This window comes from Emydura macquarii, unplaced genomic scaffold (genome assembly GCF_026122565.2).
Source record: "Emydura macquarii macquarii isolate MOO-44397 ecotype Brisbane River unplaced genomic scaffold, CSIRO-AGI_Emac_v2 contig_306, whole genome shotgun sequence".
NCBI classification, from domain to species: domain Eukaryota; kingdom Metazoa; phylum Chordata; order Testudines; family Chelidae; genus Emydura; species Emydura macquarii.
This window is the reverse complement of record NW_027130443.1, coordinates 12,804,610-12,830,716: the sequence shown is the minus strand read 5'-3', so window position 1 is coordinate 12,830,716 and position 26,107 is coordinate 12,804,610. Positions and strand designations below refer to the sequence as shown.

The following is a 26,107-nucleotide window of genomic DNA, read 5'->3' as shown; positions in this document are numbered from 1 at the left end:
CTGCCCCCTCCCTCCACCTACCCCCCTGTTCATCCACCCCCCAAACTCCCCCCCCCCCCCCAGACCTACCCCTCTGGCCCCCGGCTGGGCGGGCCCGGATGGCGCTGGGGCGGGCCGGCCAACCAGACAATTCAAGCAGCCGCCTGCCGCGCGCCTCGCCTCCTTTGTCCCCTCCCCGGCTCGCGCGGCGCGCAGGGCGGGGGGGGGGGGAGCCGCGGGGCGGGCGGGCGCGCGAGGACAAGCGGGGCCGGAGCCGGAGCGGAGCCGGAGTCGCCCCCTATGGCTCGGCCGCTGCCCGGGGCGGGCCCCCCCGCGCGCCCCCCGCCGCCGCGCTGAGCCCTCCGGGGGCCGCGGCTCGCCAGGATGCCCGAGAGCGGCGCGCCGGCCCCGGGCTCGCAGGAAGGCGAGCGGCAGCGGCGAGCCCCGGCGGACGCGGAGCCGGCACCGGCCGGGGTCTTGGGTAGGCTCGGCCCGGGTGCGGGGGGGTCGGGGGGGGGGGCGGCCCGGCCCCTGCCGCGCTGCGGTAAAACCCGCGAGCAACAGCGGCCGAGCCCGGGGCCGAGGGTGCGCCGCAGCCGCAGCTGGCTCCTGCCCGGGGGGGGGGGTGCAAGGGGGGGGCGCGGGGGGGGGGGGCGTTTCTTTCCCGGGGCTCTTGCAGCCTGGACGCGCCTCTGCAGGTTCCCCGCCCGGCCCCAGCTCGCAGCCGAGCCCCGCAGCCCCGGGGGGGTAGGAGGGGGGGCAGCCGAGGCAAGCGGGGCTGGGGGGGGGCTCCCTGCAGATGCCCCCCCCCGGTCGCTTTATCCGGGAGCAGTTGGGGGGCGCTGGCTGGGCAGCAGGACACAGGACGAGCCAGGAGCGGGCCCGGGGAGGGGGGGGGGGGGCGTAAAATGCCCCTGGCCCAAGTGGCCTGCCGGCCTCCCCCGCTTCATCAGCGCCTGGGCCTCAGGGGTCACGGCCCCGTCCGGGCCATGTTGGTTCTGATCAAGTCCAAAGGGCTGCACTGAAGGCGACTGGCCCCCCGAGAAACGGGGGAGAGAGAATTCACGCCCGAGCCAGCGCGGCAGGGGTGGGGGACAAAGGAAAAACCCTGCCCCCACCGTTCCCAGGGGACCAGGCAGCTGCGGAGCCAGTGACCCACATTACGTCCTCCCAGGCACTGGGCGTCTCTGGCAGGGTGTAACTGGTGATTAGCTCCCAGCGAACAGCAGCCGTGGGTGTCCCTTGGCTTCCCTGGGAGGCAGGGGCTGCGATGTCTGGGGGACCCAGGAGCACTGCGGCTTCAGTGACCTTAGCGTGGTGAGCGCAAGGTGAGCTGCACGGGAGCCCGGCCACAGGGGCTAGGATGAACGGGAGAGGGACATGCAGCTAAACTGGCTTTAAGGCAGCGAGCCAGCCCCAGGGCAGCCATGTGAGGGGCCATCGAGTCCAAGGGAGTCACGCCAGGGGGGAGTCTGGATCAGTATTTCTAACAGGCCAGATTTCGCTCCCATTTACACAAGCGTTCATCTAGAGTCACTTCACTCACACCAGGGGAGTGACTCCAGAGGGCCAGGTGTGACTGAGAATGGAATCCTGCAGCGCTGCTGTTGCCTCTCTTCCGAATCGGGCCGTCTGGGGTCTGTCCCCAGCTCAGGAAAGGGAACGTGGCTGGAGCAGGGAGAAGTGAAAGTTAGGCTCCCGCATCGTGTCCTTGGCCCTGGGATGGAGCCTGGTTAAAGCCGGGGGCCTGGCAGGCAGGACTCCTAGGTTCTTTTCCTGCCTCAGCCAGCGGATAGTTCAGTGACCTTGGACAAAACACTGCAGCCCTCTGTGCCACGGGGAAAGTGGGGATAATATTTACCTACCTCCCCGGGGAGGGATGTGTGTGTGTGCAGGTGTCAGGTTTGCTACATTCAGGCTCGTAAAGCGCTTTGAGCTCCTCAGTGGAAAAGCGCTGGGAATGGGCTCCGGGTTATTATTGCCTGCTCCATCCGCTGCAGAAGGGATCCCTCCACAGCCTGGAACGGGAGTGCTGCAAACCTCACTGGCTGGCACATGATCCTGTCACGGGAGAGACAATTACGTTACCCAGCAAGACACGCTATTCATGAGGCTTTTGTGGTGGTGCAGTGGGACTTCCTGGGAGCTAGGGACTGGAGCACAGGCTCCTGATTAGAGCCAGGTAGCTGAACCTGATTGCAGAAGGGGCCAAGCCTGGCATGATGCAGCTGCAGACTCAGCATGCAGGGCAGCTCAGCTCTGGCAGGACTTCCCTGCACGAAATTTTGGTCTCTGGAGCTGTAAACGAAGCCGGCTCCGAACCTGGGAAGGGGCCAGCTGTAGATGTCCCATTGCACCAGGGAGGGAGCAGGGCGTGGGACTGGCAGCGGGGGAATGTAAGGACCCGGGCTCCTCCCCAGTTGGATGATTGCAGGGGGCGGTGGTGGAGGTTTTGTCCTTTCATCACTGGTAGAAAGCCACAGACTGCAGCAGCCTGGGACTCTCGCCTGCCCATCATACATGTGCTCCTGTTCCTCATGGGCAAGCGGGTGTGTGTTCATATCCGGGCATGTATGTTCACCTGCACACTTGGCGTGTGTATCTGTGTGCATGTGGACTGGCTTACACTAGCGTGTGTGCTGCTGGGTGCAGGGGTCTGAGTGTGCAGGGGCCTGAGGGCAGTGTGCTCAGCTGTGAATGCCTGTGCGATAGCACGCTTGCACATGTGAGCGTGAGTGTGCATGTGTGTGAGTGGAGTGTGCATCTGTGTGAGCAGCACCCCCTCCCCCCGCCTTCCCAGAGCAGCGCCGCTTGCCCGCACACTTGGAGCCTTTGTTTCCCAGCCTGCAATCACAACTCTTGTAGCGAGACGTAAATAATTCATGATCGGCAGCAGGATGAGCTCATCCCACCTGGTGCGAGGAATCGGCTCCCCAGAATTGCAGCTCAGGCTCCCGGGGCTTCCCTTCAAGGGGCCGAGGGCAAAGACCCCTGGGCCTGGCTGAGCCGCGTCCCAGCTCCTGCCGTGCAGAGCTGCTTTGGAGCCTGGCGCACCCTGGACCCGGGCTGGCCTTTGGCGTAAGCCGCACGTGCTCGTTGCTTGGTTCCCTGCGCTGAGGGGGGCCCAGCACAGACTCTGCCACGCAGGCTTTGTCCAAACCTCCTCCTCCGGCAGCGAGATCGGAGGGCAGGCGGCTCTAGCCCCGTCTGCCCCAGGGGCTGAGGTCTTCCTTGCTGGTTCTGGGGACTCCGCGCTGGTGGAACTCTTCCCTGAAGCAGCAAAGGGCTGGAAACCTGAGTTCTGTTGGGCTTTGAGTGCGATCACACTAAAGGGGCTTAGCAGCAGGAGTCCTGGGTTCTCTGCTTGACTGTAGCAGGGAGCATTGTCTAGTGATTTGAGCAGCGGCATAGAGTGACTATCAGGACTTCCGGGTGCTGTTTCCAGTTCTGTCACTTGCTCAGGATGTGATCCCAGGGGAGTCTCTTTCCCGCTCTGTGCCTCCGTTTCCCCATCAGTAAAAACGGGGATGAGAATCCCCTGCCATGCAAAACCACGCACATGGAAGGTGCTCTGTACAGTCAATGCACAGCTTCATCAGCCGGACAACTGGGGCAGGACCATCCCTAGCAATACCCGAGCCCCTGGGCACGACTTTATTCTCTCGCAGGTCTGCCTCAGGCAGGAGTTTGTTCCTCCGTTTCCTAGATGTGCTGAACAGGATTTCGCCGACAATAAAGATCGGGAAGAAGCTCAAGAAAACAAACGTACTTTGGAGGCGGGCAAAGCTGAGAAGCCAGTTTCCTACCTGCTGGGGTGGGGAAGGGCTGGGTTTGGAAGAGCAGCCACGACACCAGAAATAAGACAGTTGGAACCAGAGAGAACCCGGATGGGAGACAAAGCAGGGTGGGGACACCGCGCCAGAGGATGTGGGGCTGGTTCTTTAATCATCAGGAGCTCTTTCATCTAACCTGGTCTCTCCCCCGGGGCGGCGCTGCTAGGACGTGGCTCTGGGCTGATAAATAAACAAAGGGCTGGGCTGGAAATGCTGAGAAAGCCCCAGAGGAGTCTTTGCCAAGCAAACCTATTCCATGTGGCTGGGAACATGGTGTCCAGGGCACAGGAAACATGCGGGAGGGGGATTCCCAGCTGGGTCTAGCTGATTGGTGAACTCTATCCAGTTTGGGGGCCCTGGCGGGGCTCCGCTCACTTTAAAGCCGTGCCCATGTGAACACCCCCCCCCCAGAGCAGCTGACGGTAGCCCTTGCTTTGTCAGGTGGGGGAGGGAGGCTCGCGGGATTGTCTGCCCTAGGACAGGGGTTCCGGGCGCCCACTGGGCTGGAAGAGGAGACTGTCAGGTGTTGCATTGCTGACTCAGCAGCTGCCCCATCCCCTCGCAGTCTGCACTGGCCTGGTGCCGCCGCGGGACAAGAGTGGAGGGTGCTGATGCTAATATCACCCCCATCGAGGGCAGTAGGAGGGGGCCAATTCCAACCCAGGCTAATTCCATCCTTCAACCCGACTCCCCTGGGTGGTTTTGATTGGATGCAGGAGCCTCTTTCACTTCCTGTCCTACATTACTGGGCAGTGACGCAAGCCCTGCCTGCAAGTATCTGTTTATAAGGCTCGGTGGAGCCTTCGGGCTAAGTAGTGTGATGACGAGTACAGTGCAGCGGGTTGAATGGGCGGTGCATGCACACTGCTGCCCTCTGTTGGATGGAACTAGAACTGCTCATCCATATGTCATAGGCCCTATACAGCTAACGCCTAGTGGTGATTTTCCTTTAGCTCAAGGGGTAGGAGCTTGGGCTTTTGGAGCATGAAGATCAGAGTTCACAGTCAGTCCATTATCATTACTGAGCTCCAGGAGGGGAGCCCACACTCCTGGGCGGTTATTCCATAACCTGGAAACTTAGGGCTGCATGGTCCCTGCTTCTTTTCTCTTCGGTCCTCGAGCTCTTTGTGTCTGCGGCCTAGACTCACCATTGCCCCCGGCTGTGGTCACACCGATCCCAGGGGGACAATTTGCTCAGGAGCGGGGCTGCTGCCAACACAAGCAGCTTTTCCAGTGGCCAGACAGGAAAGGGTCCTGCCTCTTCCAGGCGGTGCATGCTTCTCCCACCTCCTCTGGGAGCCTTGCTGGGTCCTCAGCCCCGGCGCGAGGACAGTCAGATTCCAGCTCATCGCCCGGGCAATGGGGGCGCGAAGCGGAATGCAAGTCGGGCGGATGAGCAGGAGACTGAGTGGGGGCTGGGCTCTGGGACAGCCACATCTGCTGTGGGGAGGAACAAAGCAGAGCAACGCTTGCTGGTCAGGGGCCGGGGCAGGGACAGTCGCTCTCTTCGTTGCACTGAGGGCAGGAGGCGGGTCGGCCCCTTGGAGACTGGAGTGCCCTGTCCCCACAGGCGGGGGGCGACAGACAAGCTTCCCGGACAGCGCCCCACCGATGGGCCCCAGAGGATCCCCTGCAGGGGGAAGAGATTGTCGCTGCATTGCCAGCACCCCAACATCTCCCATCACGCAGAGGAGGCAGCTGCCAGCGGAGCCTGTCCCCGGGACTCCCCGGAGGGCGATCATCCAGTGCAGGGCGTGGGAGCCAAAGATGGGAGCCAGCCCTGAGACCCAGCATGGGCCTCGGTGGCTCACGCCCGGGTTCAGGCGTCCTCTGCACTCGCTTGGCTTCCTCCTCCAACCGGAGGGAGGGCGACAGCTGCTGAAGCCAAGAGCCCTGGAGGAAGGGTCAGCGTGCAGGCTCAGGCAAGGTCGCCGAGAGCTGCAGGAGGAACCCACAGACATGGGGAGTAGCCGTGTTACTGTGCGTCGATCCGGTGCCTTAACGAACCCGATGGCTGCAATGATGTGGACAGAGAAACCACCAGATAGGCTGGCATCTGGGTCACTGACATACAAGGCTTCATTATAACCTGGCTTATGCGTCTGCATGCCAACAGGGTCCCTGGCTGGCAGCTCACCAGGCAGAATCCCAGCACCAGAATCCACTGTCAGCCAATCCCCAGCTCCGCTGGTTGCAGGATCCATCCTCATTTCCTGCTTGGCTGCCACGTCCCACCCCAGAAGTGGCTGCATTTCAGCGCATAGTTTGCAGATCACTTTGGCATGTGCAGGATCCCTCAGCACCACAAACCCAGGATTTTATTTTGCTTAGTGTCACCGTGGCTAACCGCAGTGCCAGGGCTTTCAGCCCTCATGCTGCAGGGCATAAACGGATTGCTGGCTGCGGCCAGGAAGAAATGTTTCTCCTGCAGTATTAGGCAACTGGGTGACTTGGGTGCCCACCAGCCAGCGCTGACCAGTGCCAGAGCCAGAAGGATGCACCAGGTGCTGTTCTGATGTGACAGTTTCTTGTGTTCCTCTCCTGGTCCGTAAACAATGAATTTTTTGCGTGAACAGGGCAAGACGGGTGGGGTGCAGCCTTCTATAGTCGATGTGCTGGTTCTGCACCCCACTCTCCCCAGCCTCTCCTGGAAGTCGGTGCCAGAGGAATCCTCTGGGCTGCCTTTTTAATATCATCACCTGTAGACGTCGCTCACAAGTCGGGTCCAGTCAGAGGAGCTGTCAGGCAGAGCCGCCGACACGAGCCCACATGTCCCCCCCCGGTTCAGATGGCTTCTCCACTCGAGAGCCAAACACTCCTTTTCGAAAAATGCTCTTTGCAAAGTTCTCTGAGGCAGGGCCGGATCCTCAGCTGGTGTGAGTTAGCCGTGGGAGTAACTCCATTGGAGCTGCGTTGCTGCGCCCACTGGCACTCATGGAGGAGCTGGCTTGCGATTCGTTACCACAAGCAAAACTAAGCAAGGAATTAAGAAGAATCCTAGCACTTTTCATCTCAAAGCGCTTTACAAAGGAGTGTGATTTATCCCCATTTTGCAGATGGGGAAACTGAGGCACAGGAAGGGGACGTGACTTCCCAATGTCACCCATCAAGCCCGTGGCAGAGCTGGGAATTGAGCCCATGTCTCCTTAGGCCAGTCCAGTGTTCTGTCCACCAGGCAACACTGCCTCAATTGACATTCCTTCTCCTGCCCTCTCTAAAACAGGAGGCTCTTGTGTCCAGCATCTCTCTGTCCTTTCAGACTACCAGACCTCCATGGCCAGCTCAATGAAGCACTCGGAATATGTCATGCTACATGGAATCACAGATGTTACACAGATGTTGTTTGCATCTTTAGTTTACAAAACCATACAACCAGGCCTCCACTCAGCTTGAGTTCCGGCTTTGTCTCTTTTGTTTACCAGAGGCCACACCTTTGCCTGGAGTGGTTGAGTAAAACACTGCAGGTTAATAGTCAATTGTATCATTGCAAACGTTTACAGACAATCATTGTGGAATCTTCTGTCTGTAAAATGCATCCCTTTGTCCAGTTATCAAACCTGCTGCAGACTTGATCTTCATTTGCTGACCCAAACTGTTGCGTACCATTGTTGTGCAGCTGTTAAAAAGCTACCATGCATTCCACCCCAGAGGTGGCTGCGTTTTGGGGACAGCAGGAAATGATGCGTGCCTATAGTTTGCCAGGCACTGAGAGGGTGAGGGTCAGTACAAGGTTACACGTCACTTGAGTCTCACTTAAACTCTGGGTTTAAATGGGACGTAAGAGGCCCGTACACAGACTTCGTGAAATTCATCCAGAGCTTAAGTGGTGTCCAGCCCTTGTGCTGCCAGCCCCTTTGCACGGGAGTGAATGTCTGCTGGAGGGATGAAAGGAGCCATCGGGAGGTCAGCTCTTAGTCACGATCCATCTCCTGGAAAAATTATACACACCCCGCTGCTGGGATCGGAGGTCCTGGACAGGGACAAAGCTGGAGGGACAGCAGATGTGTGGCACTAGCGTGTTCCGGGGCTGTCACTGCTGCGTGTCTCGTACCCAGGCCCAAGAGCCAAGATTTTTCATAAACAGCCGCCTCGGGGTTTTGTGGGGTTGGTTGGTTTGTTTCGCTTCCAAGCTGGAGCCTTCAGGACTTTAAATGAAATAGGCGGTGGGAGGGAGGGGGGGGTGCAGAGCTGGAAATTAACCCCCGGCTCACTGGGACAGATAGCATTGGCTGGGGCGCCCTGCGACTCTGAGGACGCATGAAGGATTCCCACCAGCACCCGCAGGGTATAAGAGCCACAGGGGGCAGGATGGCAGAGGTGCAGAAGGGAAAGGGGGGCGGCAGGAGCAGGCGCTGGGCACGGAAGAACCTTGCCCCTTCTCTCTGTGCGGTGCAGGGGGCAGCGCTAAGGGCAGGTTATAACCCTGGGGAACGCCCCAGCTAAAGGAGACCGGCAGCAGGAATCCTCCCAGCCAGCCTCTCCCCCCCACCCCCCCCCCCAGCTGCAGCTGTGCCCAGTTAGCTGGGTATCCACAAGGCCGGGTCTGTGCTCTCCATCCTGGAGCTGGGTGGCAGGCGCTCAGAGAGCCCGGCTTTGTTCTGCGCCCACACTGGCCAGCCAGGAATGCCTGGGTGGGAGAAGGGCAATCTCATGACCGGAGCAGGCAGGGGACTTTGGGGGCGGCGTCTGTGCTGAGGTGTGGGGGGGGCCCGTGGCTAGAATGCACCCCACGAGCCAGGGGAGCTGCCCCAGTGCCACGGGAGCTGGGACGTGAGCCCACAGTAGTGTTTGCAGTGCTGGAGTATGCCAGTCTGCCCTGCCCAGCCCAGGGTCCCATCCCCACCACCCCAGGGCCGGTCACCAGATCTCAGGCCTGTCCTGTCCAGCGCAGGTCCCGGGGCCTCGCTGTCTCTGACTCGTCTGGGGTCCTCACGCGCCCCGTGGGGCGATGACTGCACAGGCTGACGGGCCGCTCGCTCCTAGGACCCGGCGCCCAACCATCTGCCTCTATTTTCCCCTGTCCAGTTTCCACCTGCACCCGCCCCCCATGGGGATCTGTCCCCAGCCAGACGCCCAGAGCCTGCGGGAACCTCGCTGCATAGAAGCAGGGCTAAAGGGCAGCCCAACTGTTTGTGCTGCTGGAGAGAGGGTCTGCTTAGGGCACCGTGGTGCCCGCGGGGTTAAACGAGGCCTTCGCCCACATCCAGCCAGAACAGGGCATCCTTTCAGCTGCACTCCCCGGCCTGGAGAAGCTTCAGGCTTGTTCTCTCCCCCCGCCCTCCTCCCTCCAGCCACCCGGGAGCAACGTGCCCGGCCCTCAGAGGAGAGTGGGGAGCCCTGCCTGGGGAGGAGGGAGGTAAAGGGTTAATGTGCCAGTGGCTGGTGCATAAGCCGAGTCACATGAAACGAGTTTGGCGGGTCTCAGCCTGGGCGCTAGTGAGCATTTTGACTGGGACAGCCAGCAGGCTGCGGGTCAAGCATGAGGGGCCTCAGCAGAGCTGGGCAAGGGACTCACCCCCCCGTGTGCCCGGCTCTGCTGGGGTCCAGCTGTTTTCTTTTAAGCCTTCGCTCTGCCAAGAGCAGTTTTTGTGTCTAGCAGAGTCTCGGGGGGGGGGGGGGAGGAGACCTGCTCCCAGGCCAGGGGCAGGCGAGGCCGGGCTGGGCCAGCTTGTGGGACATTCAGCATCGCCCGGGCCAGGTCACGCTGGCCACACAGCAATGAGGCAGTTGGCAAGGAACAGTGGGGTTCTGTGCCCGTGGGTGGACAGGGAACCAGGGCGGCAGCCACCAGGGCGGGTGTTTCCTGTTTGCATCGGGGCCTGAACCAGCCTCTCTGGGGACAGCCCCCACCGGGCCAGCAGGCAGAGCCGGTTCCCCAGGGCAGGGCAGGGCAGGCCCGGGGTAATTCCCCCCTCCCTGCCCCGCAGACAGCGCCTGCCTGCCCGGGAGCCCTGCCGTCACGCCGAGCACTTGGGGAGGGGGGTGGCGCCTGGTGGGTCTAAGCCCAGCTGCCCCACCTCATCCCCTGGCACCCGCCAGCCCCCTCCTCTGCAGAGAGATGAATGGGCCCCAGCGCCGAGACTCCCCCAGGGTTGGGCTGGGTCCCACGGGCAGGGTGGGGATCTGCCTGTGCCTGGCCAGGTGCCATGGAAGTGCTGGGGGTAGGGCAGGGCTGGTGTCCTCATGGGGGGAGGGGTCACCATTATACACCCCCCCCCAGATGCTCCAGTGCACTGCCCTCCCTGGTCTGTTCTGGGCTCCTTAGGAGTGGGAGGGGGCGGATTGAAGCATCAGTGGCAGTTTGGGCTGCAGCGGGGCGCCCGTCCCAGCAAGGGGCAGCTTCCCCGGGCATGAAGAGCTCCTGCTCCCCGGGCCTGATCCCGCACGGGGCTGGGGCTCCTGGGCTCCCCTTGGCAGGGACGGGAGAGCTCAGCCATGTGCAGGATCAGGCCCGGGTGCGTGTCTGTAGCTTCCCCACCCCCAGTGCCCCCCACAGACCCCCGCTTTTGGTGTGCCCTTGGTGTGCTTTCCTGGCCGCGAGTGGCCGTGCGGACGGGCGTGAGGGGAGCTCTCCCAAGGGGCAGCGGGCACACAGCCTGCCCCGCTGCGGGGAGAGGGTAGGTGGATGCGCACGCGTACCAGGGCATGCCAGCCAGGTCCTCTGCCGCAGGGCGAGAGCGCAGAGAAGCCACGCAGGCGGCCCCGTGTGCCAGGGCCACTTCTCCCAGCCTGGCAGGGAGCGAAGGACGTCCTGCCTGCCTGGACCCTTACTCCAGCGGGAGCTGGTGGGGCAGGAGCCAGAGGCCTCACACGGCAGCTGGGCCACGCAGTCACTGGGGAAGAGAATAAAGGGAGGGATTTTCCGTTTGTGCTGTCTCCAGCCGTCAACCCCTTGTCGGGGGGCTGGGAGCGGTGCCTGGAAAGGCAGAGTTGCCTCCCCCTTGGGGTTTTCCTGGCTAAGCAAACCGGGAGCAACCAGCTGGAAGGAAACAGGGACCGGGCCCCCTCCTCCCAGTGGGGCTGCGGCATGGGGGCCTTCTGCAGGTTTCCATGGAGACGGGTTGCTTTTTATCCTTTCCCTCCCCTTCTCTTTCCTGGCGGAGCGTTTCCAGGGAGGGCAGCGGCAGGCCTCTGCTGCGGCTGAGGAGGGGGCGGCCCTGCCTGGGCCCAGGTGCTGGGGGGGGACTTAGGTAAGAGGCTGGCGGGGGAAGCAAAGGGATGGAGGGCAAGGGGAGGACACAAAACCGGGGGGCAAGGGGGCGCAGCATGGAACTTGCCGGCTCCAGCAGGATCGCGAGTGCCCAGCTGATGGTTCTGGGGGCAAGCTGGGAATTGCCCCCTGGCCTGGACCGGGGGAGGGGAGACGGGGCTGTTTGGGGGTGGGGGGGAGGATTTGGTGTTCTGCTATGTGCCCTGGGGGAAGGGGGAGTCCTGCGGCTCCAGGCCGAGGGAGCAGGTCTGCTCTTCCCGTGGGCTGTGCTCCGCTCAGTTGGGGGTGCTCGCTGCACACGGAGCGTTTGTCAGTCGTGCTCCTTTCTGGGCAGCCCTCAGGCGCCCGCCAGGGAGCCCAGCCCAGCTGCCGGGGGAGAAACCGAGTCTGTGCAGAGGCGGGCCCAGGCAGGGGGAAATGGTTCTGCAGCTCTGCACCTGGCTGGTCGACACGGGCGCGCTACGTCCAGCTCAGCCCCGTACAGCTGAGATCCTGCCTGTGGCAGATGCCCCAGGCTGGCAGATGGGGCAGCTGCAGACAAGTGGGGCGGGGGGACGGGGAGATGGACTTGCTGCCCCGCCTGGTCCCTTCCAGCCACCCCCGCTGCTGGGCCCAGACCTGGAGCCTGGCAGTTCTCCCGGCAGTCAGGGTCTGCAGGGAGCCCCTTGCGGCTCTGCCTGCTCAGAGCTTTTTACCCCCGCAGCTGCGGGTTGCAGCTCAGGGATGCTGATCCGGGGAGAGGATCCGGGCATCCCGGGCTGGGGCCGCATCACCTGGCCCGAGTTGGCGGCCCACCGACCGGCCTGCTAGGAACGGGGCCGTCATGCTGCCGCCTGCACCAACCCCTTTCCACAAAGCCACCTGCCGCCCCTGCCCCCAGTCTGGCTGGAGTTACCTGGGACCCCACAGCCCGCTGCAAAGGACCGACAGTGGGCAGCAGGGATGGGAATTCAGCTGAGCCCCTTGGGGGGCGTCCAAGCTCAATACTCCAGGGAAGGAGAACAGCGGGGAGCTGCCCCCTCCCGGGCTGGCTGTCATCCCCAGATAATCGCATCCACCCAGCGCCAGCAGCTCTGCATCATCTGTGCTGAGGGAATGGCCCCCGGCACAAGGCTTGGGAGAGACAGAACAGGTGGCCGCGCACAGGGGAAGATGCAAGAGGAAACCCCCGGAGCCTGCTGACTTGTCCGTCTGGCGCCGCTACAGACAAGGGGCCACGTGTCCACGTTAGTCACGGCTGGAGGAGACAGAGGAACCCGGCTGAGCGAGGGGATCGGGCAGCCCGCTGACGGCAGAGCAGTCCAGCATTGGCAAGCGCAGGGCATAGCCCATTGGCAGGAATCCTTGGAGCCGCTCTGACGCCTTGCTGGGTTCTGCACTGACCAGCTACTCGGCAAAGAGACCCCGTGTCGGTGGGGGCGGCTCAGTGGAAACCCTGCTTATCGCACGAGGAATGGGACAGACGGGAATACAATCGTGCCATTACACAGCATTCCCCTGCCCCCATTATCGGGGTCCCCTGACCTGGTGGCCATACCACCTCTGAAAGGGCAGAATGGAACTGTGGGGGGGGAGGCGGTCAGAGACAGGAGACAAGAACGTCTGTTGGTTATTTGTATTGCGCTAGGTGCTGTACAACACAGAACCAGGAGACAGCCCTGCCTCAGAGGCTTTAGCCACCCGGAGAGATTCAGACAGAGACTGGCACTGTTTCACTTAGTGAGGAGGTGGATGCGCAGGGACATGATGAAGGCAAACCACAGGTGTCTGGCTTACCGCTCCCCATCAGGGCACGGCGGTGCTTCCGTTTCCCGGCTCTGATGGGCCTCAGGTTGCTCTCTGAGCCCCTTCTAGCGTAAGGGAAGGAAAGACACAGTCCTGTGCTCTGGGGCCTCTCTGCAGCCAGCCCAGGCCTGGGACTCAAACAAGAGCAAGGCACGAATGACGCCGCCACCGCCTCCTGCTGTCACGGGATGTCTCCAGTGCCCTGCTCAGCGCTGGGCTCGCAAGCAGCCCCGGATGTTACTGCCCCTGGCTCCTGCCTCTGCAGGCCTTGAGCAACTGCTGCTGGTCCTTCCCCCATCAAACCCCTTCCTACCTCACTGCAAGCCGGTCAGCTGCCCCCAAGGCTCCGCTTCTGCCTTTGCACCACACCGAGCTCCTCACTCTCCCAGTCTGCCTCCTCTGAGGCTAGGCAGCTCTTTATATTGCCTGGAACTCCTTCCCAGCATGCCTTGCGGCAGCTTACAATTCCCAGCGTCCCTTTGGGAACTACATCTCCCAGGATTCCCTTGCTCCACGCTGAACCAGGCCTATAGCCTCCCTCCTTACAGAGAAGATAATGAGTGGCCTAGAGAAGGGCAATGGAGTGCTGAACGGGGGATTCAAGGACAGGGAAAGGGGCCATTTTAACACTGAAGAGGAAATGCTTTTTTAGTGAACACAAAGAGCCAGTGGAACTCATGGCCACATGATATCACTGAGACCTAGAGCAGGATTCTGAAGAGGACGGGACAGATGTCAAGTACTGGCCGCTGTCAAAAACGGGACACTGCCCCCAATGGGCCCTGGTCTGATCCAGCCTGGCAGTCACTGGGCTGTGGGGTGTCCTCTGGGGGGGCTGAAGAACCTATAGAGCCATGCCATAAGGTGCGTGCTTGGGTGTGAATCGGTAGCGGGTGTGACTTCCTGGATGGTGAAGGTGTCAGTCAGCCGTGTTGTGATATGGGGCAGTCAGTGGATTTTCCGTTTCACTTAGACAGACGATAGCTAGATATCGGGCCATATTCTGATCTCTGCTCCTCTGGATTTACACCGATAGTACACCACTGACTGCCAAGGCATTATTCCACGTTTGCAGCAGGATAACTGAAATCAGGATCTTGGCCCACAGATTTCCAGGTCCTGACACACTCTTCCAAACAAGCCAGGGTTTCATTTTCAGGCTTTGCCCGTTGGTGACCGACCCGGGGGCTGGTGATACGTGTGTATGGGCGTGTGGCCAGAGTCCCCGGGTGTCCCCGCATGCGGGTGGCTCCGTTTGGGTGGGGTGACTTGGTGTGCGTGTACAGCGGTGCGTGTATCCGGTGCATGCGTTGTGCGCGTATTGTGCAAGGTGTCGGGAGGGGGGTGAGTGTTGAGTGTGTGTATCATGCATGCATCATGATGTGTGTGTTTGTGTTGTGGTGTGTGCATGTGTCTTGAGGTGTTGTGCTGTGGATTGTGTGCCATCCTTCAGCCCTTGCCAGTGGCTGGCAGCTGCTGCCCGCCTCCTGACTGGCCTTCACCGGGCCGAAGCTCTGTACCTCTAAGCGATGCCAGTCATATGGCCAGAGTCAGTCCGACAAGCCAGGACTCCCAGCCTCTGCCCTCCCAGCCGCAGCGCGGTCTGCCCCCACCCCGTCGCCCGCTTCTCCTGGGGCAGCCCTGCCTTGCCCCCAACCCCTGGAGGGTCTGAGCTCCACGCTCAATGTCCCCAGCGTCTATTTCCAGCCCAGTTCCTTGCCCTCCACGCCCTGACCCCCTCCTTCCTCGGCAGACAAGCTGTTCGGGAAGCGGCTGCTCCAGGCCGGGCGCTACATCATGTCCCACAAATCCTGGATGAAGACGGTGCCCACGGAGAACTGCGACGTGCTGATGACCTTCGCCGGTAAGGAGCCGCTCAGCGACGCGGGGGGCGCACTCTGCTGCTGGAAGGCAGCCAGCTCTGGGGTGGGGTGTGGCAGCTGTTCAGCACAGAGCAACAGCGTTGAGACAGGCAGAGGAGTAGGCGGGTCTGTGGGTCACCATTGAGGGGCATCAGGAGAGCTGGGTGGGAGTGGGAGTCAGGACGGAGGGGCGTCGGCAGAGCTGGGGCCCCGGGGGCAGGCCTGGAACCGCAGAGCTGGGCCGGGGAAGACAGCAGGCCCCTGACTGCTCCCGCCGGGGCTCTCACTCGGGCTCAGCTTCTTCACTTCAGCCGAGCCCTGCACAAAATCTCGGGGGGCCGCCAGAGCAGGACGTTCCGGGTGGGGGGGTCCCGCTCGCTGCCCGGCCCGCGCTGCTGCCAACCCGCGTCTCCCTGCTCCCCTCCCCTCAGACACGACGGACGACCACACGCTGCTCTGGCTGCTGAATCACATCCGGCTGGGCATCCCCGAGCTCATCCTCCAGATCCGGCACCACCGGCGCACCAAGGCGTACGCCTTCTTCGTCACCGCCACCTACGAGAGGTAGGCCGCCCCCGCCGGCCCCAGAGCGCGCTCGGCCTCGCCCCTGACCCGGCGCCTCTGGGGAGGGATGGCGGAGAAGAGGCCTGGGGGGGTCCGTCCCTCGCCCTGCCCCGCCCGCCCTCCCGCTCACGGCTCTCCTCTCTCTCCGGGGCAGCTTGCTGCGCGGGGCGGACGAGATGGGGCTGCGGAAGTCGGTGAAGGCCGAGTACGGCGGGGGCACGCGCAGCTTCTCCTGCGAGGAGGATTACATCTACGAGAACATCGAGAACGAGCTCTGCTTCTTCAGCTCCCAGGTGGGAGCCCCGGGTCTCTGGGGCCCTGGCACTGCCGTGGGGTCAGGCCTTCCCCTCCTCCCCCCCCCAGCAGCTCTTCTCACCCGCAGGGCGGGCACGGGCGCCGTGGGGCAGGAGCAGGATTGGGAGTCCATCAGGGAGGGTGGCTTCGGAGCCAGCGTCCTGGGCCTCTGGAGCCAACGGCCGTCAGCTGGCAGCTCTGGACGAGCCACGAGCGGGTGCATTGGATGATGCTGTTGGAAGAGATGGGGGGGGAGCAGGGGTCCCTTTGTGCTAGGCACCGTCCTGGGGGCTCGCCCCAGCTGGCCCCGCCACTCACCCCCCCCTGTGTCCGACGGCAGGAACGGCAGAACATCATCCGGTACTGGCTGGAGAACCTGAGAGCCAAGCCCGGGGAATCGCTGCACAGCATCCACTTCTTGGAGGGGCAGCCAGTCAGTGAGTGCGGCGCCTGCGGGAGGGAACCGACCGCGACCCACTGGCCCCCCTCCCGGCCCGTGTCCCTCGCCTGGGGCGGAGCCGCTCTTCCAGTTCAAAGGCACATAACCAGCTGCTCCGCTGCCCGCTGCAAAGAACTGGCCTCTCTAGGCTGGCCCCTTTCCCGGCAGGCTGGGTTAGTGGTGCTGAGCGATGTGCCTGCGTGCATGTGCGCCTGCGTGCGTGTGCGCCGGTGTTCTTGCGTGTATGTGTGTGAACATGCGTGTGCGTGCGTGTCACATAGGCCGGGGGCCCCCGGTGCCAACTGCTTTTGGCTGGGCCAGACAGGAGTGGGGCTGTGTTTCTGGGCGCCAGGTCTCACTGCCACTCGCTCAGATTTGGAGGGGGTGGCAATGGGGGGCTCATGCACCAGGGGTTCAGGCTGCCTGGGCGGGGTGCGTGTGGCTGCGGGAGCCTCAGAGCCGTGGGGCGGGAGGAGCTGCTCATCCTGCAGGGACTGTGCAAGCCCTAAATCACCCCCAGCGTCTGCCCCAGCTCACACCCCTGGCTGGGCTCTGGGGGGAGGGGGGCACGGCCACATGGGTCCGGGAGGGGCTGGCTCAGCTCCTGGCCCCCCCCTCCCTCCGTCTCACGCAGTCCCCGAGCTGGTGGCCCGTGGCGTCATTCAGCAGGTGTTCCCCGTCCACGAGCAGAGGATCCTCAACCGGCTGATGAAGTCCTGGGTGCAGGCGATCTGCGAGGCCCAGCCCTTGGGTATGTACCTGCCCCCCCACCTCTGCCCCACCCCGTCCGGCCCTCCGGGGGGGCTGGCTTGCCCCCGGGGGAGGGGCTGACACTCCAACAAAGCCATGGCGTTACCACCACAGCCAGGACCCTCTGGGGTTCTGATTCCAGGGGGTCAGGAGAGGGTGTGAAAAGGGGGGGAGTCCCCCCGAGTTGCTAATAGCCTGTCCATACACGGGTCCCTCGCCAGATGTGCCTCGCCAGATATGCCCCATCGGCGCACGAGTCCCCAGACAGACATGAGCACCCAGAAACCTAGACACTAACCGCAGCCGCCCTGGAGGGTCGGTGCCCACTTTCCAGTGCCTGGATTCAGAGCCCGGCCCAAGGCACCGGAACATCTCCTGCCCCCATCCGTCCGTCCGTGTGGCCCGGCCTGGCTGCTGATGCCCGCTCTCCCCTCGGCAGACGAGATCTGCGATTACTTCGGGGTGAAGATCGCCATGTACTTCGCCTGGCTCGGCTTCTACACCTCGGCCCTGGTTTACCCCGCCGTCTTCGGCTCCATCCTCTACACCTTCACCGACAGCGACCAGGTGAGGGTGCCGCGCTCGGGGAAGGGCTGGAGGAGCCCTGGGACAGGGGGGACGAGGGCGGTCAGGCTGGGAGCACTGCACTGGGGCAGGGACCTGTCGTGCTGTGTCCATCCCCCCCAGCTTCCAAGGCGGGTCACTTCATCATGGGAGGAGAGTGGAGACCTAGCTAGAGCAGGGGGCACTGGGATTCAGGACTCCTGGGTTTGATTCTCAGTGCTGGGATTGGGGAGGGGAGGGGAGTCTAGTGGTTAGAGCGGTGGGGTCTGGGGGTCAGGACTCCTGGCTTCTCTTCCCGGCTCTGCTACTCACCGCTTGCTATTTGTAACTCCTCCCTGCCCCAGACCAGCCGCGATATCTGCTGCGTGGTCTTTGCCATCTTCAACGTCATCTGGGCCACGCTCTTCCTGGAGGAGTGGAAGCGGCGGGGGGCTGAGTTCGCCTACAAGTGGGGGACCCTGGACACGCCAGCAGAGTCCATCGAGGAGCCCCGCCCACAGTTCAGGGTGAGTGACGGGGGTGGGCAGCCCAGGGGGCCCCTTGCCGTAAGCGGAGTCACTCCTGATTGGCACCAGGCTGTTGCAGGACCGGGGCAGCCAGGCTGCAGCAGCAAAGGCTTCCCCATCAGCCCGCGCCCAGAGCTCAGCCGTATGCTCCGCTGCTGTGAACTGGGGCAGCTCCCCGGCCGTCTCCGCAGCAGGACCACTTGGCCCCGCCAGACGATCAGAGAGCGGGGGGCTGGGGCGGAGGGGAGATGGCGAGGGGCCATGCACCTGTCCCTTTAGCACTAACGGCCTCAGCAGGTCTTCTGGGAAGCGTGGGGCGGAATCCCTGCCTCGGTTGCTCCCAAGTCCTGGCTGGCAGGAGCCCGGCTGGGATCTCCCCAGGCAGGGGGCGGTGGGGTTGGGGATCCCGGCCCGTGGAGGGTCACAGGCTGCCATCTCCTCCCCCCCCCAGGGCATCAAGAGGATCAGCCCGGTGACCAACACAGAGGAGTTCTACTACCCGCCGTGGAAACGGCTGCTCTTCCAGGGCCTGGTCAGCCTGCCCGTCTGCCTCGTCTGCCTCTCCTTCGTCTTCCTCGTCATGCTGGGCTGCTTTGAGCTGCAGGTGGGTGTGGTTCCTGCCATGTGCCTCTCCTCCCGCCAGGGGCTACACCAATCCCCGGCTCCATCAGGGCCCGCATACTGGGGCAGGCGTGTGCGGGGCCGGCTCGCCCCTGGGGGAAGTGGGGGTCTGAGTCCCCGGAACGAGAGGCTGATGTTTGCTGGAAGGTGCGAGGCGGGGCATGGCCGGAGGAGACAGGAAGCTGTTTGCATGCCTGCCTGTGTGTTCGCATGCGTGTGTATGCACACGCGTGTGCCAGTGGCTGGGGGGAGTATACCTGTGCCGGTGAGTGTGTGCTCGTTGATGTGCATGACGTGTGTGCCTAGGAATGTCTGTGCATGCGTGCGTGTAAGTTAAATCCCGTCACACCCGGCAAGGAGAATCTGGGGAACTCTGCAGCTGAGCGTCCCCCTGGCCAGCCGGCATCGCACCAGCCTCACGCCCTGCCCCGGAGAGTTCCACGGGCCTCTCCCAGATCTTGGGTTGGGCAGAACCCGGAGCTGGTGCCCAGCCTGGCAGGCTAATTACCACCCCCGGGGGTCCCTGCGCGCCCTTCAGACTCCCCATCCCCTGGGGTGACGTGGTTCCTGCCCCTCGTGTCCCCGCAGGAGTTTGTGCTGAGCATCAAGGAGCTGCCCCGGCTCATCCGCTTCCTGCCCAAGATCGCCTTGGCCGTCATCGTCACGGCCTGCGACGAGCTTTACCGGAAGATCGCGTACTGGCTGAACGACATGGGTGCGTCATCAGGGGGCCTGGGGTTGCTGGTTCGAGCTTGGGGGAAGCATCTGGGTTCTGGGAAGTTCTGCAAACCCGCATCCTCGGGGGTCAAATCCCTGGGCCCTGCCGCTCCTAGCGTGAGGTCCCGCCTTGCTGCGGGGGCCGCAGCGCTCCTAACACGTCCACACCCGCCACCCGCCGCACAGCCAAGGCTTGGGGGCGCTCCAGCTCGGCTCGTCCCCGGGGCTAATCCAGCCTTGGGAGGGGGCAGTTGTCACTGGGGCAGGTGCATCCCGGGGCCTGTGCTTGGGCCCAATGAAGCGTGTCTGGAGCGGGGGGCGGGGTACTCCTTTTTGGGGCCCCGACTCACCCTGCCCTGCCCCCGGCCTCCTGGCCTGAGTCTCCGTTCTTGTTCCAGAAAACTATCGGCTGCAGAGTGCCTACGAGAAACACCTCATCGTTAAAATGGTCCTGGTGAGCGATTTGGGGCTGCTGCCGGGGGGCGGGAGGGGTTGGGTCCTTCCCCCGCCCCCCTCCCCAGCCCAGTGCCCTGCTGGCGAGCGCCCGTCCCCATGCCAGCCTGCGGCTGGCTGAGCGCGAAGGGACACCCTCCCTCCCGCTCAGGCTGCACAGACCCGCTTTGCCCTGAGGATGGGCCCGGTCTTGTCCCCAGCTGCCGCCCGCTGGCCCCCGGACCCCCCCGGCCAGCGTCTCAGCAGGCAGGGGAGGCCCCTGCGGGTCACAACCACCCGAGGCTTCAGAACACGCTGGGGATTCTGGGGCCCCCCTGCACGATGGGCATGGGGGGTTGGGGGGACCCGATCTTGGCGGGGTGGCAGGGGCTGACATGCTCTTTCACCCTGACCCTGCTCCTTTCTCCCCCCCCCCCCCGGCAGTTCCAGTTTGTAAATTCATACCTGAGTCTTTTCTACATCGGTTTCTACCTCAAAGACATGGAGCGGCTGAAGGAGGTAAGGGGGCCCCCCCCTCCCCGGGAGACTGTGCTGGGCCCCGGTGCGTGAGCCGGGGAGGGGCCGGCGGGGTCTCAGCGCCGTCCCACACGCCCAGCACCACGAGGGACCGGGGCTAGGACCGCCTCCGTCACCCCACTGCAGCGCTGCGGCCCCCGGGGGCTGCTCAAGTGAGACCCCCCAGGATCACTGGCCCCCTGAGGAGGAGAGGCCGGACCTCGTCATTGGCTGACCCCTTGCATCACCCCCTCCCCGCCCCCCGTCCCCCCCACCCGCTGAGCCCTGCCTTGGTTTGCGGGGCTGAGTTGATTTCTCCTTTTCGTTGTGTGTCTCTCTTTGTTCGTCCGTCCCTTCCGCAGCTCCTGCTCCTCTTCTCTCTCTCCCAAAGCCTCGCGCGTCAGCTCAAAGACGCTGTCCGTCCTTCCATCACCCTCCACCTCCACCTCATCTCCTTAAAGGGCCTCCTGGCCTCTGGCTGGAGCCTGGCAGTGTCCAAAGTAGGACCAGGGAGGGCAGGGTGTGTGTGTGTGTGTGTGTGTGTGCACGCGTGTGCGTGTGTGCATGCATGTCACCCCACCGGCAAATCCATCAAGCCCCGTGGAACCTGTGGCCGTGTGGGTCGCCCGGCTGGCAGGACAGGCTAACGCGCCGCGCCGGGGAACAGTCGCGGGATGGTTCTGGCTGACGGGGCACGGGGAAGCCTTTGAAAGCCAAGCAGCAATCGCCCAGGGCTGGGCTGGGGCATGGCTCCGCTGTAGGGGCACCAGCTCTGATCTGGCCCAGGGCAGGGATGCGGCTGGGAAGGGGACGTGGGGACTCTGGCACTGATCCTTCCCCGGGGCAGGGGCATGGGACATGGGGCCTTTCGCTCCTAGGGGAACGGGCTGCTGTCTGGCCCCGGGGGCAGGAGTCTTGGTTCTAATTAGCCCCAAGGCAGCAGACTGACATTTGCAGTTGTGGGCTGGCTTGTTGGGGAGGAGGGGGGTTTATCTGCGTGTGATGAGTTTGCTGTGTCTCAGCTCGGCTCTTGGGGGCCAGCGGACATGAACCACACCCTGCTCCAGCAATCTCAGCAGGGAGACTGAGGCACACCTGAGTCCTGGAGGCTGGATTTCCCTCTCACCCTCGGGGGGGCTGGGGTGCGTGGGAAGCTGGCCCAGCCCGTGGGCTCTGGAACTGGAGGGGCTGCAATGGGGCAGAGGAGGGCACCGTACAGTCTGCTGCCGCCCTGCGGGGCCCCTTTCACCCTGACTGTGGCGGGGGGCCACTCAGACGCTATTGGGGTGTCACTGAGCCCTGTATGCACCCCCTGCTCCTGCAGGGTGCCCCCCCCCACACCACGCCCAGTGGGGGTGTGTGGAAGCCCCTTTAAAGTGGCTGCTTCAGCCCAGCTGTGGGGCGGTGCCTGCGGGCTGGAGACAGGTAAGGGAGCCAGTTCCCCAGATGTGACCCGTCCCCCCCCCGGCCTGTCCGTCCCCCCCCAGATGCTGGCCACGCTGCTCATCACCCGCCAGTTCCTGCAGAACATCAAGGAGGTGTCGCAGCCCCACCTGTACCGCAAGCTGAAGCGGGGAGACCTGAGCCTGCAGCACGTCCGCGACGTCTCCCACGCCCTCTTCCGCCTGCTCGCCCAGAGATACGCGGCGCCCAGGCCAGGCCCCGAGTCCCGGCCCGCCCAGCAGGCAGCCGGACCAGGCCCGGCCCCCCAGGGGGGCGAGGAGGGGCCCCAGGGGGAGAAGTGCCTCAATGGCGGCTGTGGGGTCCCCGAGGAGGAGGAGGAAGAGGAGGAAGACGAAAGCCTCCTGGACTGCGGGCTGAAGCTGAAGAAGGTGAGCTTCATTGAGAGGGCCGAGCGCAGGGGCCGGGAGCTGGGCGCCGCGGAGGACGCCAGCTTCCTGGAGGAGGGCAGCCCCACCATGGTGGAGAAGGGCATGGACCCCGCCTCCGTCTTCGAGCTCTGCGAGGACGAGGAGGAGGGCGAGGGGCCCTCCGGCAGCCCCCTCCGGGAAGCCCAGGAGCTGGCGGTGACCCTGCGGGGCCGGGCGGCCGAGAGCCGGGAGGAAGAGGAGGAGGAAGGTGGCAAGCGGAACCGGGCCTCCTGGATCGACCCACCCGAGGAGAACTACTCCCCGCACCTCACCCAGGCCGAGGTGGAGAGCTGCATGAAGAAGTACGAGGTGAGGGGGGGGCAGGGGGGGAGAGCTTAGTGCATTGGCCTCTCGGCTCCCGGGGCCCAGTGCGAATCCTGGCTCGAGGTGTCTCTCAACCCTTGCCCAGAGGGCGCACGTCACAGCGCGCCGGGGTTACCCTGCGTGGCGCTCTTACAGCCGGGGCTGGGAGAGAGGCAGCAGCGGGTCAGGATTGAGGGGCACCGGCAGAAGTCGGGGTGGCAGGAGCCCAGGGCTGGGATAGCAGGGGGCTGCGGGGTCAGGATCACGGAGCACCAGGGACTCCCCCGTCTCTCCCCCGACATGACGTGTCCCCTCCCGCCCGCGCCCCAGGACACATTCCAGGATTACCAGGAGATGTTCGTCCAGTTTGGCTACGTGGTTCTCTTCTCCTCCGCCTTCCCCCTGGCCGCCCTCTGCGCCCTCATCAACAACGTCATCGAGATCCGCAGCGACGCCTTCAAGCTGTGCACCGGGCTGCAGCGCCCCTTCGGCCAGAGGGTGGAGAGCATCGGGCAGTGGCAGGTAGGGAGTGGCCGGGCTGCCAGCCGGGCCCCTGTCCCTGCAAGGCAGCGAGAACGAGCGGGAAAGCGGGCACGGGTGCGTGGGAGAGCTACGCATGGCGCGTCCGGGGCCAGGAGAAGCTGTAAAGGGGCGTGATCCTGGCCCTGCTTTCTGCTGCCAAGTGGTTTCAGCAGCTGCCCGGGCACCAGCCGGGCACAGGGGATCCCTGCGCGGCACAGAGCTGGCATAGCCAGGGACCAGGAGGCCAGTCCTGAGGATCTAGGAGCCTGGGAAAGCAGAAGAAGAGGCAGGGTCTGACCCTGAACTCCTCATCCAAGAGCGGCAGGGGTCAGGATGCTAATCCCAATGTCCTAGGCGGCTTCCACTTCCACCCCCCCCCAAACCCTTTCAAATGGAAACAGGATTTCACTTTCCTCATCACCCTGCCGGGCTCCGCCCCAGAGGTGGCTGCATGTCTCAGCAGGAGAAAGGCCGGGGTAGTCTCTGTCGAGAGCTGTTCGGTGAGATGTGCTCGAGGGACCCGCGTTAGCGTTTGTTAAGGATTAGACACAGGACCTGTGGGCCTCGGGGCCAGCCCAGGCCTTGCTGCTGTCTGCCTTAGGCTCCCCGGGTGGGGTGGCGATTTGGCTTCTCCAGCTGAGTCAGGTCTATGATCTCGCCCCTCTGCGGGTACAGCCTGCCGCAGTCCGGAGCCAGGACCAAAACAACTCTTCAGCCCTGCTAGGCTCAGCCAACAGCCCCCTTCTTTGCCAGTAGGCCCTGGCGGCAACGGCTTGTCCTACTGCCCAGCTGCTGGCTTCTGGACTCCAATCCACCCCGCCGGCCAGGCCAGGTCTGCCCTCCTACCCAGGGCCGCAGGCAGACGGGAGCGTGCAGACAGTGCGTATCCCATGCCAGGGTCCCAGCCCCTGCCTCGCCCTGTAGGAGCGACCTGGCCACTTTCCTCCTCAGCCAAATGCTGGGTTCTCTTCTTCTCCCAGGTGCAGGGGGTGACCTGGGGTGGCTGCTCTGTGACATTCGTTTCTATCGAATGACAGGCAAGTAGGAGGCAGCTCAGCCCATCCCCTAGGGCTGCAGCAAAGAGGCACTGTGTGAAGGAATCATAAGGACCCCAATTTATGACGACAAATAACAAGGAAGTACTTGTTTGGCCTGTGGAACTCACTGCCACAGGATGTTATGGGGCCGAATAACTCAAGAGGAGGCGAGATCGCTGATTAAGGCTCTCATTGGCAGTGGCATGAGCTGTGAGCCCCATGCTCTGGGGGACAAGCTGGGGAACTTTCTATTGCCACGTTCAGTGCCATTCAGGGGATCTTACGTCTTCCCCTCTGGCATCCGCAGAGGCCGTTCAAGACAAGCTGCCGCCCACGGCAGAAGTTCGGCATGCCTCCCCCGCCATCCTAGGCCCAGGGCAGCAGATCTGGCTCGACCACTCTTCCGTCACAACAGAGGGGCGAGTGGCGGTGCGACCTGGCGCCCAGGGTCCCGCGGCCACGCCACTGTGACCTGGCCGCCCCTCCGGGAGAGCAGTCGGGCCAAATCTGCTGCCGATAATTAGAGCAGCCCCTGAGTGTCTGACCCCAGCCGCTGGTGGCTGGGTTTCTAGCTCGGTGCAAGAGCCGTCCCGCAGGGGGCGGGTGCCCGTGGCGTGTCCCATGCCCAGGCTGTTTGTCTTGCAGAAAGCGATGGAGGCCATGGGTGTCCTGGCCATCGTGGTGAACTGCTACCTGATCGGGCAGTGCGGCCAGCTGCAGCGTCTCTTCCCGTGGCTCAGCCCGGAGGGAGCCATCATCTCCGTGGTGGTGCTGGAGGTACGGACGTGCTAGCCGGGCCGGGTCTGTGCACGCGGTTTGTTATTGCAGGGTCTCCTGTGAGCGCTGGGTCTGTGCACGCGGTTTGTTGTTGCAGGGTCTCCTGTGAGTGCTGGCGCAATACACGCTGCTTTGTTATTGTAGGGTCTCTCGTTGGAGCAGGGCTGCTGCCCTTTGCTTAGTACAGACCGGCATTTGCTTGGGGGAGGGGAAGCTCGTTAGAATGGCCCCGGCTTGGAATCAGAAGGCCAGGGACCCAGGGGGGTTGGGCTCCTAGCCCCAGGCAGTTTCGAAAGCGGCCACGCAGCGCCCCTCTGCTGGTCTGGCCGAGACCCTCACCCCAGCTCTCTGCCCGTCTCCTCCTGCAGCACTTCGCCTTGCTCCTGAAGTACCTCATCCAGGTGGCCATCCCCGACATCCCGGCCTGGGTGGCGGAGGAGATGGCGAAGCTGGAGTATCAGCGCCGGGAGGCCTTCAAGGTGAGTCCAGCTCCCAGGGGTGGAGCGTACGTCCGCCCCTCATCAGCCCCGGCTGGGATCGGCGTGTGGAGCGAGTTTGGTGGCGTCTCAGCCTAGAGGTCACGTCCTCGACCTGCTGGCTCCCGTCAGCAGAGCAGCCGAGGTGCGGGGGGAGGATCAGGGCTGCTCACCGGCCTGACGCACAGCGTGGGGGGAGCTCGCCCCGCTCTCTGCGGACTCACCCCTGCCGTGCTCCCGGGCCGCGGCCACCTCCGTGTGCCGGGGCTGGAGGCACCGAAACCCCAGGGGGTGACGAGCCGGAGGCCCCAGACCCCTCCCAGCTTCTCCAGCCCCAGTTTTCTAACCAGCTGCTCCCCCCCACCCAGAAACACGAGCGCCAAGCGCAGCACCACTACCAGCAGCAGCAGCGGCGCAAGCGGGAGGAGGAGGAGCGGCAGCGGCAAGCCGAATACCACGCCCGCAAGGAGCGCGAAGCCAGCCGCGACGAGGGCAAGCCGGAGGCTGCCGGGCAGGAGCCAGGCCCCGAGAAGAGCCAGGCCAAAACCAAAGGAGCCGGCGGCTCGTCCCACGGCGCCGAGAAGCCCAAGAGGCCCAGCTCCCTGCTGGCCACCAACAACGTCATGAAACTCAAGCAGATCATCCCGCTGCAGGGCAAGTTCCTGTCGGGGGGCGGCGCCGGGGCAGCCGGCACCACCACGGCCCGCTCCCCCCAGTCCCCCACCGGCAGTGAAAACAAGCTGCCCAGCTTCCTGAGCTTCAAGTTCCTGAAATCGCCGGAGACCAAGAGAGACGGGGGCACCGAGAAGGTCCAGTCGCCCACCAAGCCATTCAACCCGGGCAAACTCTTCAACTTTGGCAAGTCCGAGGGGGCCGGGGGCAACGGCCCCGCTGCCATCGCCTCCCCGGCGCCCCGGCCTGGCCCTTCCGCGGAGGGGGGCGAGAAGCAGCCGCCCAGCAAAGCCCACCTCAACGGCGTGGTGGACGAGGGCTGCCTGGAGGAGGGGGAGGTCAGAGCCGAGGAGGAAAGCACAGGCCATAAACTTTAA

General features: G+C 63.8%; 1 protein-coding gene across 1 annotated transcript; it reads left to right on the top strand.

The window, feature by feature from the left end:
• Positions 1-254: 254 nt before the first annotated feature.
• ANO8 (anoctamin 8) lies at positions 255-26,107 on the top strand. Its single transcript, XM_067554855.1, has 17 exons — positions 255-460; positions 14,561-14,671; positions 15,101-15,233; positions 15,388-15,526; positions 15,868-15,964; positions 16,601-16,717; positions 17,156-17,283; positions 17,625-17,786; positions 18,238-18,390; positions 18,996-19,122; positions 19,523-19,578; positions 20,001-20,075; positions 21,560-22,252; positions 22,577-22,768; positions 24,451-24,582; positions 24,951-25,061; positions 25,427-26,107. The coding sequence occupies exons 1-17, from the start codon at positions 364-366 to the stop codon at positions 26,105-26,107; spliced, it is 3,204 nt and encodes a 1,067-aa protein (XP_067410956.1). The 5' UTR covers positions 255-363.

Bases quoted from the DNA above. Each gene is read 5' to 3' on its own strand.
- ANO8 (XM_067554855.1), top strand. From the start codon at position 364: ATGCCCGAGAGCGGCGCGCCGGCCCCGGGCTCGCAGGAAGGCGAGCGG. The intron at 19,579-20,000 runs GTGAGCGATTTG...CCCCCCCGGCAG, and splicing joins TCATCGTTAAAATGGTCCTG to TTCCAGTTTGTAAATTCATA. The intron at 25,062-25,426 runs GTGAGTCCAGCT...CCCCCCACCCAG, and splicing joins AGCGCCGGGAGGCCTTCAAG to AAACACGAGCGCCAAGCGCA.